General features: G+C 29.3%; 1 protein-coding gene across 2 annotated transcripts; it reads right to left on the reverse strand.

The window, feature by feature from the left end:
- Positions 1 to 4,932: 4,932 nt before the first annotated feature.
- On the reverse strand, positions 4,933 to 8,322 carry LOC137819260 (growth-regulating factor 9-like). Of its 2 annotated transcripts, none has more exons than XM_068623055.1 (4): positions 7,996 to 8,322; positions 7,575 to 7,868; positions 6,524 to 7,171; positions 4,933 to 5,477 (listed from the first exon to the last, which is right to left on the reverse strand). In XM_068623055.1, the coding sequence occupies exons 1-4, from the start codon at positions 8,042 to 8,044 to the stop codon at positions 5,059 to 5,061; spliced, it is 1,410 nt and encodes a 469-aa protein (XP_068479156.1). In that variant the 5' UTR covers positions 8,045 to 8,322; the 3' UTR covers positions 4,933 to 5,058. The 2 variants fall into 2 exon arrangements, with proteins under 2 accessions (XP_068479156.1, XP_068479155.1); XM_068623054.1 differs by having other exon boundaries at positions 7,575 to 7,874; positions 7,996 to 8,221.
- Between the last annotated feature and the right edge of the window lie 3,978 nt (positions 8,323 to 12,300).

Consider the following 12,300-nt stretch of genomic DNA (forward strand, 5'->3'; position numbering starts at 1 on the left):
CAATTTTTTGTTATACAATTAAACTCACAATTCTTAGTTAAACAAGACTATTAATACAATATCCTATTTATACATAAATAATTATCATAACTAATTTCCACAAATCACACTTTTATTAAAAAATAAATCTAATAAAATAGCTTACCTCGAAACATCAAGTTGGTGGACCCTCTAATAAATACAAATAAAATTATAATTTAATATAGAGTAGACGGTTTAATATAATCATATACAATAATAAAACCATACAAATTAGTAAAAACAAATGATATTGTACTAGCTACTAGAAAATCCTGAACTATCAACCAATCTACAATATACAAATCTAATTAAATGTGATTCATTTCTTTGATTTATTTAATCATATATGAATATGGGTTTAATTTATAAATAGTTAGACAAATATGTCTAGAATTCAGTATAATCTTTTGTTTTAAAAATAGTAAATTATTATAGTAATGTTTTAATCTTAAAGTTAATTATATCATTAAAAAGTAAGGATTTATGGTAATTATAATAATTAACAGAATTTAAAAATTAATAATATACTATTTATTTCATGGAAATCAAGAAAAATATATTAGAATAAATTTGAAGTAAAATATAAATTTATAATTATAAATATATGATACTGATAAAATAACTAAAATCTACTTTTACTCAAATTTTCTGAGAAAAAAGGTTTCCCAATGGCTGGAGATTGCACATGGTTTCACGAAAATATTTCACGTGCCTGCTCAGTTTCCACTTTACTTTCTTATCATCTATGTAGCACGGATAGACACGACACAGATACGGACACGAAAATATGTATAATTTCTAAAATGTAGGATACGAAGACACGGATCTATATATTATATAATTTTAAATTATATAAATTAAAAATAAATAAATATTTATGTGCAAAAGTATGTTTCAGATTCTCTAAGGAGCATGAAGATATTTTGCATGACTGGTTCAAAAGAATTTGTTCCTTATTTTTATAATCATAATAAAAGTTTATACAATAAATTTGAGTTTTTAGAAAATTATTATATTTATACCTTTTAAAATTGTGTTAAGAATCGTGCTAAAATTTTCAAAAATCTAACAAATATTTTTTGAATTGAATACTTAATCGATGAGTGTCCTACAAGTGTCTTACGAGTGTCGACATCAATACGTGTGTCCGACACGGATACGCCATTTAAGAGAAGTGTTAAAGTCTCATAGCTTACCATTAATTGATTGAAGTTTTAGGGTTTCATATGTTTTTATCATTTTCTTTTACTTCTTACATTTAAGAATTTTTTCGTTAATAAAAAATTATACAGATTTTTATTTTACTCTTTTATCAATAAACCATAATAAGATGTCATGTTTAAAAAGGAATTTTTTTCAATTATTTAATTATAAAATTAATAAGATACAGATTTTACATATTACAGTATCGTAGTGTGGTGGGTTTTAACGTTAGTTTAACACACTGAAGGTCTCTCTGGTTTGAGAATGTTTTTTTATCTAATAATTTGTTTTAATATTGTCTTTTATTAAATATAATTATATTCTACCTAGAGGTTACAATTTATTTTCTTTATTTTAATTTTGATATTTTTAATATTGAATCATTATAAAAAGATTTAATATATCATTAACAGAGATTTTATCTCTAAAAATAATAAAAGACATTTTAGCTTTAAGAATTAATAACTATAGTATATTAAAATTTTATGTAATATAAAAAATAGTCATTATTTTTTTCCTTTTCTGTTTTAACAAATTTATAATTGATATAAAATAATTGACTTAAAATTTGAACTCCATACAAATATTTCAGAAAAAAGTTCTATACTAAAGAATTTTCAGAAAAAAATACTAAGTATCTAAAAATCTATGTATATGGAAACAAGGAAGGGTGATTAAGACTCTATAAAGGGAAAACTTTATTTTTACTGAATGTTACTTCTTTTAACATTCAAATTTTACTACAAAAATTCTCATTAAAAAAAACACTGCTGAAAACGATTGAAGTTGTTTAGTTTTCAGAGACAATTTTATCAACTTTTTATTCATGATCCAGAACCAACTTGGGTGAACAATTTCAGAAACTTTAGCATCATTCTGATTCGGGTGAGTCTAAAATTGTTTCTAAGAAATCAATGGTAGGTTTTAAACACTTTTCCTCCTAAAAGAAATACTTTGATAAAACCATAACAAGAATATTGAACTCTAAAACAGTCACAAAATATGATGATTGATCATAGCTACCCTATTTCAAGTAACTTAATCAAAATATCAACACTCTTTATAAATAGAAACATTTTTTAAGAGTAAAATTATAATAAAAATATTAAACTCCAAGAAAAATATAGTAATTATCATAACTATGCTATTTTAGGAAATTTGAAATCAAAATATTAACACCCTTTATGAATACAGAAATAATATGATGATTGATTTAGTAAAATTTTATTAATGTGCATAGCCTATCTAAGTGTTCCAAACTACCCAATAGAAGATGTGTATAGTCTAGTATGAGTATGAATAGTCTAAGAAGAAAGTCTAGTCTCTTAATTTCTTCTAACACTGAAATGGTTTGAAAAAACGGTCTAAATAATATTTCAGTTCCAAACTGTCCAATAAAATATATATGTATCTTCTATTATGAGTGTGAATAGTTTAGAAGAACGCCTAGCCTCTTAATTTCTTCTAACACTATAATATGGTTTAAAAAAAATAGTCTAAATAATGTTTCAATTCCAAACTGTCCAATAGAATATGTGTATCTTCTATTATGATTGTGAATAGTCTAATAAGAACATCTAGCCTCTTAATTTCTTCTAAAACTAATATGTTTGAAAAATAGTCTAAACAATATTTTAGTTTCAAATTGTCCAATAAAAAAATATGTGTATCTTTTATTATGAGTGTGAATAGTCTAAGAATAACGTCTAACCTCTTAATTTTTTTAAGACTAATATAATTTGGAAAAACAATCTAAATAATGTTTTACTTCATTCGTAATAAGCATTATTCACGTGTCTTCAATCTAATTTAAACATATTTTTGAAAATTCAAGTATGATATTTATGTAGTATGACATAGAAACTTGTATTGGCATTCATTATTAACTAAGACTAGGACACATGTGTCATTACGACTAGATAAGAGGATTCATGGTTATGAAAAGACCCTCCATCAAACACTTTTTCAGGAAAATCTTCCTATAATAAGTTAGCAAATCATAGACTTGGGGGGCACCCACGGTGTTTGAATATCTTTGGTCAATTTTATGTGTGGAGAGATCTTTCGGATAAGATAGCAACTAAGTAGAATTTGCACAAAAGGGGGGTGACGCTAGGGGATACTTTATGTGTCTTAAGTTGGAGGGAGGAGTAGTCCACCTCACACATTCTTGTTTCATATGAGGTATCAATTAAAGTATGGAATATGTGATTTAGTTGGATTCGGATCAGCTCGGTAAATCACAATGAGTTGATTCATCATTTTGAACAGTTTTCTTGTTTAAGCTTCAATAAAGAAGGCAATAGATTGTGGAAAAAATCTATGGGCCTCGGTGGTATGGTGTATTTGGAAGCATAGAAACAAGGTTATTTTTAACCAAGCAAGGATAGATGCTGAGGAAATTCTTACTATGACACAAGTCCAGTCATGGGCGTGGATGAAATATAAAGTAAAGAAAGTCAAATTCTCTTTTTCTAATTGTCTTTTATCCCCCTTAATCTGCATTAACATAGCAACAAAATAATTGCATCAAAGTTTTACTTGCTCCATTTCATTATTCACTGCTTGGTGTTGCTGGTTTTGAAGTAATAAGTTGTCGTATGTGTTAGTATTGTCAAACGTTATGGGTATGCTTTGTATCTTTGAACTAGCTAAGAGGTGTGGAAGGTAGCAGAAGAATAAATCTTGGAAGGTAGTTGGAAGGGATTTGTGTGGACTTGTTTTATCCAGGTTTTCAGCAAGGCAGTCATATGTGGAGATTGATGGGAATAAGGATGGTGGTAACTAAGTTAGGTGGCAAATTCTCTCTGTTATATATTTTGTTTTTAATCAGTTTATTAGCTTAAGTAGTATGACAAAGTCTTGGTTTATAGCTAGGGAGGGTTGTTGTTTATTTTGTACATAGGGAAATTGTGAGGACACCACTATGCTATCAGCAATTTAACTATGCAAAGTTGATGAAAGTTCCATGCAATACAAAAGTTGTTCTCAAAGCCGCTTATAAGTCAAATAAGAGGAAAGTTTTAAGCAATGTTTGGAGGAGGTCCCTGCGGTATGAACAGCAAACCCTGAAATTTAATATGTTTCAACTTCTCTTGTTTAATTCTGATGTTTTTATTGACAGATTTTATAGCTATTTCAATATTTTGGATCTTAATAGAGACTTTACTTTGTAAAGGGTTAAAGTATCCTCAAGTGTTTTCCTTTTAATTTAATTTATTCTTTGTAAAAAAAAAAACTAAGACTAGGAGAATCTTTGAGTTTAATATTTGTTCATAGTAAATCGCCTTACTTTGTGAGTTTGATTATAACTATTCTACGAACATAAAAGTATAACAGAAATATTAAACTCCACAACATAAGTTAATTAATAATAGTTATGCTATTTTAGTGAACTAGATGTTAAAACAGTATCCACCTTAAGGGAAACAAGAGAGAAATTCAGGTCAAAATATCAACACACTTGATGGAAAGAAAGAAAAAAAGAAATTCAGGTCACTTGGTGGTCCTAACTCACCCTAGCTATTCAAAAGTGCAAAAAAAAATAAAAATGAAGAATTTAACCAATGCAGTGTCATGGTGAAGTTGGTTATCTCCTTAGTCTAACCAACTAAAGGTCTCTTGTGTGAGTTGGAACATAAAGTGAGATGGAGATTGATAGATATTAAATTTGCACATAATTTGATGTATCACTTTGTGAAGATGACATGATAAAAAACCACAGGGTTGATATTTTTTCTTCATGGAGATCATTGTTCACTTCACACATAATTGATCTCAAAATGTTACAAGTTGCATGTTCATGAAGTAGGATTAAACAAGAAAAAAAGTCTCTCAGAAAGAAGTATAGCTACACTCTTGCAAGGTGTCACTGATGGTGGTATCGGTGTCACTGCTACTGGGGCCTTTCTCATTGCATTGTATGAAAGGAGCACTTGCTGGGACTGACATGGAAAGATTTGTACTTGGAATTGCAGAATGTGCTTGGTGCATGTTGGTTATGGCTGGAGAGTAAGGCAAGCGTGCACTGGTAGCGGCAGAACAAGCAGTTGTAGTAGCTGCTGCTGCTTCTATTTCATGGTTTGCAAAACGCTTTTTAGCACCTCTGTGCATGTGTGTGGCACAGTACTTCTGACCAGGAAGAACAGCACTCTTGCATTGCCACTTCTTGCCGTCTGTTCTCCGACACCTATCGGGTGCAGCAGGTTCTATGTTGGTTTTGTCATTGAGGTAAGAAGAGTTGTTACCAAAAACTGAAAATGGCAGCAAAAAAACAAGAATGGTCTATCAGTTTTCTCATGAAAGGTTTTTCCTTGTAACTAATTACATTAACCCATCAAAGATGATTTTGTTTTTTTCAGAGATGTAATTTCTGAAGTAGTTACAGCAAATACAAGTCAGGAAACTTCTGAATTTTAACATGGATAGGAAGGAAGTTACCAATGGTTATTATGAGAAATAAAAACAATATGTAGATCATTAGATCATATTTGAATGTTTTAGATGAAAGGATAAATACACATAGTAGCCATGTAACTACTAACTAAATGTAGTTTCTGACAGCAAAGAGTGCTCACCCTTATTCTTAAAATGGATTGTGGATATCTACAAATCTCTAAATGAATCTTTTGCATAACTCTACTCAAGAACTAATGTTTGGTTTACATCTTCACCCAACAAGTGATTCAAACCATAGGAGTGAGCTTCTTTGGACTAGTATCTTAACATGATGAAGACCAATATTCTCAAACAGTGTAGAAAAAACAGGGACATGCAAAAATAAGTGCATTCTGTGTGGAACACCTAATTCTAAGCAAAAGGACCAGTATGTATGAGGGTGTCTTATGTGCATGTAAAGTTAGGAGTAAGTTTTGGAGAAGTCCATCTAGATTCTAGACTAATTGAGCACACAATTATTAGTACACTTAACGACCATGTCAATGACATGAGATTCAGAAATTTGAATTTGGCCCCACAGAAAAAGCATGATAGTAAAGAGGAGACAACATACTTGCCATGATGCTATATTGCTATTGATTCTGTTTTGTGATAGTAGGGATTGGTAGGACCATGGGAGACTATTAAGTAAGATTTGAGCTACATGAGGCCTCATGATCAAGTGAAACATGACATGACAAAGTCATGTCACTGACCCCACTCCATGGAACAGGTTTGATTGGCTTTGAGTTTGTTGTTCTGGCAAGGTGGGGAAAGAATGGGGATCTGTCTGTAATCCTATAATCCTACAACATATAGTGAAAAATGCATAAATTATTGCAACCAACTACATCAAAATTACCTTGAAGAACACTTGTTGGGGAGAAGCTTATTCCTGTGGAGACGCTATTAGAATCACCAACAATGCTTCCTTTCCCATCACTTCTATTACCTGTGTTGTTACTGACACAGCTCTTGGACTGGTTATCTTTCTGGCACATCTTTAGGCAACTTTTGTTATCCGAAGCTACAGATGCCACACTGCTGAATGTTGCCGCCACCTTAGGGGCAACAGAAGTGGCAAGAGTGCAGCCAGGGGACACTGCTGCAGCGGAAGAAAACACCATGAGGTAGTCGGCAGCCCTGGGGATAATTTTAGACCTGATAGAAGAGCAGTTGTCAATGGTGAGGCTCTTTGATGGGGTACTGGAAGGTGTGTCAGTAGGTTGCATGGCCATAATAAGGTTTGGATTTGAAATTTCAAAAACTGTCTTTGAGACTGATTTGGTAGATGACTTGGTAGAAGGTTTTGTTGCCAAAGTCGAGTTAAGTTGAGTTGTTTCCACAGGCTTTCTTGAACGATTTCGACCTCTATGCATGTGCCTTTCACAGTACTTTTGACAAGGCACTACACTCTTACTGCACCTCCATTTCTTTCCATCAGTTCTTCTACACCTATGAGGTTCTGGATCCACCATACTCCCATGATCAAAACCCAGGAAACTGTATTCTGTAACCCAAACAAATGAACAAAAAGTATAAAAAACAAACCCATCATTGTCTTACATGTACATAAACAAACATACCCTTTCAGCATCAAAAGATATGAAATTAGGCCTACCTTTGAACATATCAAAATCCCAAATGGATCCCTATACTAATTAAATCCACTAGCAAGCATTTTGTCCAAATCTTGGCACCAAACAAAACAAGACAAAGCCAACAATGAACTCCAAAGAAACATGTAGTCTTTATAGTAATTCATTCCAAAACAGAATCAAACGAGGCACTGATTAATCTTATAATAAACACAACACCACAGCATAATTTCTTTTAAAAGGTAAAACTTTATTATAAACATATAATATAGAAAGAAGGCATGATCACTTGATCAAAGGTTATTTATTACAAACCTGACATGTTGCTTGGGAATTCCACAAGGTGTTGAGGAGGAGGAAGTTTATAGGCCAAGTGGTTGAAGATGAAAACTTGGTGGTGAAGCTCTCGCCTCTGAGCTTCAGTGATCACATGGTTTATTTCTGATGGCGCAGAATGAGAAGCATCAACCCCAAGATGAAGCTCAACACTGTTGGAAGAGTTCTCTTTCTCTTTCTTGACCATAACAACCCTCTTTCTCTCGTCAACAACACTACCACCACCACCTTCCATCGCGTGTCCAATGTCAATCTTCTTTTGGGGTCCACCTCCTACCCCTCAAAAAAGACACAAACTTGAGAACAAAAATAAGAAAAAAAAAAACAAAAAGAAGAATAAAAAAGGTGGCAATGAAGAACATGTGATGATGGGGAAAAGAAGAGAGAGTGGAAGAGAAACCAGAGGTGTTGCGTGAAGAGGGAACAATCCTAAGAGGCTTAGCTTCCATTGTCACATTCACATGAGGGCTTTTTCCTCCTTTTTCTTTAGACGGTCTGTCTCTGATAGTGATGATCAAGGGGAAAAAAAGCTTCTTTTTCTTACTTTTTCAGTGTGAATGAGAAAATGTTAAAAGAGGATTTGGAAAGGGTAAGCTGGGCACGGAAGTGCTTCTGCACTTGCCTCCATTTACTTCAATTGTAAGTTGGAAGAAAGAGAGTTTGGAGAGAGAGAAAAAGATGTGTCAGAAGTTTCTGACAAACACCTTATTACGTTGTGAGACTTTGCAGCAGTCACGTTCAGACAAACAAGATAAAACTTACGTTATACACCCTACTGTTCAACTATGTTTGGCGCGTGAACACTTATTTTACAATTTATTTATTTTATAATATTATCTTATCTAATGCAAGAAATTCTAATGTTAAATTAAATTTAATATTTACTTTTTAACATCTTATCAAATCATATAATATGAGAGTCATTATCCAATAACTATCAAACTACTTATATAACTGCATGTAAACGCATGACTTAATAATTTTAATATAAAAGGATTGATGGAAGATCTCATATTATTTGTGTATATTTAAAGTTAATTTATAAAGTGATTTTTTTATATTTATTGAGTGATTATTATTGTAATGTCAAATTTGATTTTTAATTCTCAACTTTTTTTGTCAAGTTGTGAGAACCAGTGTTTGGTATCATTGATAAAAAAAAATATGCATTGACAATAAATTAAAGGTGGAAGTGTTGGTAGAGTGAAAGAGTAACTTATATAAAGGGGAACTTGTGTAAGACCCTTGCATTTATTGAGTAATTTAGGTGACAATTGGTTGGTATTGTTGCATTGTCAAATTATAATTTTAAGCTTCAATAATTATTTTTGTTGGTGACACAATGTTTGATAGAGAAAAGTTGAAGCTAATTTACAAATGAACTTGTATGGTGCTAAGTAATTTATCCTATGGTGTGATTAATTAAGTAGTGTCAAATTGAAGCTTGACATAATTGAGAGACAAAGATGGATTAACAACCAATTAAGGTGATATTTTGAAGCTAATGTGAGTAATTTATTTAGTCATGTGAGCAATTGTCAATATCCTCAAATTACATTTTCAACTCATTTTTTTTTTGTTAAAACTTAGTTTTATAATGTTTGCAGTGTTTGGGTTTTGGGTTTTTACATTATTAATTAAGAGTGTGTTTAATTTCACTTGGTACACTAAAAATAGTTTTAAGTTTTTTATCGAATATTCCGTCAACTTGACACCTTTTCTTTATATCTAATTAGAAACAAAATTCTTTTTAAACTCTAGTTAATTTAAAAGGTATAATGAACTGATTACTTTTTTTTTTGCTAAAATCTTACATTATTTTGACACGGAAGCAAACAATATAAAATAAGATAATAGTATTGTTTTGTGGCACCAATACATAGTTGACTTCTGTTCCTCATGTAAAATGAATAAAAATAAGTTAATAAATATTTAGAATAGAAAATAAAAAAATAAAAAAAAATTGGTAACTACCATTTAAAATATACCTTAATAATTAATTATTACTAAAATAATTAATTATACTACAATAAAATCATTAAAAATAACAACTAATTTTAAGGAAAAAATAATTAATTATCTCAACAAATTAAATACAGTTTTATAAATTAAAAATTATTAGTATCATAATAATTTTATTATTAATAAAAATTTATATCTAACATTAATTATCAATATTTTAATTATTAATTATTTAAATTTTAAATTAATCACTATAAAGACTAATTTAAAATAAGTAGTTAATAATTAAAACATTGGTAATTATTTATAGATACAAATTTAGAATTAATATACAAAATTTTATTAATAATATAAAACATTTTAGATATTATTAATTTTTTAAAAAATATCTAACTTAACTAATATAATAATTAAATATATATTTTTTCTAAAACTAGTTGTTATTTAATTATTTTTATATATTAATTTACTTACAATAAGTACTTTAATTCAAGAAAAATATTAAATAAAAATCAATTTTAAAGACAAAAATCAATTAGTTGGTATAATAACTAAATTAAAAATTATTTTAAAAACTAAATAATTATTAATTTTTAAATTAATTTTTATTATTAATAAATAATTTTTAAATTGGTCTCTAATTAGCTGTCAAGATTTTAACTACCTAATTGTAAAATTGGTTTTAATTTAATGATTTTATTAGAATAATGCTTGTAAAGAATATTGTTATTCAGAAGAGTGTAACTTGTGCTACTTATATTATGTCTGCGCACATAAATTTCTTTTATTTTTAAGGCTTTTTAGAGTAATATTAAAAAATATTGTTAAGTTTAAAATAAAGGTAATTAATGAACATGATGCATGATCAATATTAACTTTTATTAGCATGGATAACTCACAGATAATCATAATGAATTTAATCTATCATCAAAATGAACCTTAAAAAAATGTTTATCTTTTAATTAACTTGATCAAGGAAATATTAATTTATCTAATAAATACATTAATTAACTAATTAATATTTAAAAAATATTCATGTTTTTAATATATAAATGTATATTAAAAATATTGGAGGTTAATATGATAGTTTTCTCTTTAGGGATATGAGTCTCTTGACTCTTATAATTATGACAAATCAATATTGAAATGAATGATGGTTTAATTTGGTCCATTTTTGTCACTTATAAGTCTTCTTTCATACTATAATAGTTTTAAATATTTGTTTACCCCTCAGACTTATTTGCATTCTTCTCTTCCCTTATATTTTAAACTACACTTGCTTCAGAATATAAAATGCATTTCGTATTTTATATTTCAAAATTTACAATTTGAAATGTATTTGGTTTTTTAAAAATAAGTTTATTGGTAATGGAAGTCAATAAATTAACACAATCCAAATAATATACAAGAATAAAGTTAATCATCCAAATAATATACAAGAATAAAGTTAATCATCATATATGCATGTAACTCTTAATATTTGAGAAAATATTTGCATTCGACTAACATAAAATAAATATTATAACTTAACCTTCAGATAACAGTATGTAGATCACAATATGTTTTGTTATAGGACAATCATCCTGCAATTTCACATACATAAGTTTCGAACATATAATGTAAACAATAAGTAATTGAGAATACGAATGTAAAACATGATCACACACATTTAAAAATACCTGAACAAGACGTGAATCATACACAAGTTCAATACATGTGACTCAATGCAAACTAACATTCATGGGATGATTACATCATAATGGGAATATTGTCATATTTTGCGTTAATGATAAACAACACTAAAATATCATTGTATGTACTAGCAATCACGTATCCCATATCGAGCATAATCATCATTAGTCTGCACTAGCCCGCAAAGACATCAATGTATGCTAGAGAATTATCATTGTAGTGTAAAAGTTGGAAAAAGTATGTGTGTCATAACTTACCATTGACATCTCATCCACGAGTAATGACTTTTTTAGTTGGTCTAACAGTTCATAACCACCCAACAATGTAGCATATTCATCACACCATTATCCAATTTCTTTAAGCAAATTCATTTTGACAAGTGGTCATGATTCTTCCTCCATTCCCAATAGTAAAACTATAGTTTGATAATCGTAATGACCATTAGTCTTCATATTAATGACATCAAGTACGTAAGGATAAATACTAGGATGAAATTGCTCCAACACTAGAATTGCTTTAATGTTCATGTGGATCGTCATTTTTCCTCTTTCCTTGGTTGACTTCCATGTATAAGATGAATGACATCAACCTACTCAAAATTTGTAGATCTGAAAAAGCTATGTTCTCAACTATTTTGGGATCCACTGGTGCACACATTGATAACATATTTGGATATGTTATTTTACATAACTTGCTCTTAATGTCACTTCTTTACCTACAATGTCAACTTCTTTAAAATGATTTAAAATAACATCAAATTCTTGTTAAATAGAAAACTCAGATGATGTACCGTAGAATGACAAATTAGAAAAGTTGAGTCTGATCCACATAACATGAACTAAATTTAGTGGTATGGTACAGTGGTCATATCTCACTAATTTGAACACACAAAAATGTAAGTATGTATGAGTATGCAACCATATCATTCATTATCAATATCAATATGTTTAACTTGATCAAACTTCTCAATAATGTGCATCAAACATAGTTAGATATAAATCTTTTGCAGTCTTTTATATAAAACTCACATTGAAATTGTAATATACAATGT

Source organism: Phaseolus vulgaris, chromosome 10 (assembly GCF_000499845.2).
Source record: "Phaseolus vulgaris cultivar G19833 chromosome 10, P. vulgaris v2.0, whole genome shotgun sequence".
Taxonomy (NCBI): Eukaryota; Viridiplantae; Streptophyta; class Magnoliopsida; order Fabales; family Fabaceae; genus Phaseolus; species Phaseolus vulgaris.

Bases quoted from the DNA above. Each gene is read 5' to 3' on its own strand.
- LOC137819260 (XM_068623054.1), bottom strand. From the start codon at position 8,044: ATGGAAGCTAAGCCTCTTAGGATTGTTCCCTCTTCACGCAACACCTCT. The intron at 7,172-7,574 runs GTTTGTAATAAA...TTTGGGTTACAG, and splicing joins ATTCCCAAGCAACATGTCAG to AATACAGTTTCCTGGGTTTT. The intron at 5,478-6,523 runs GTAATTTTGATG...TGCCATTTTCAG, and splicing joins CCCAACAAGTGTTCTTCAAG to TTTTTGGTAACAACTCTTCT.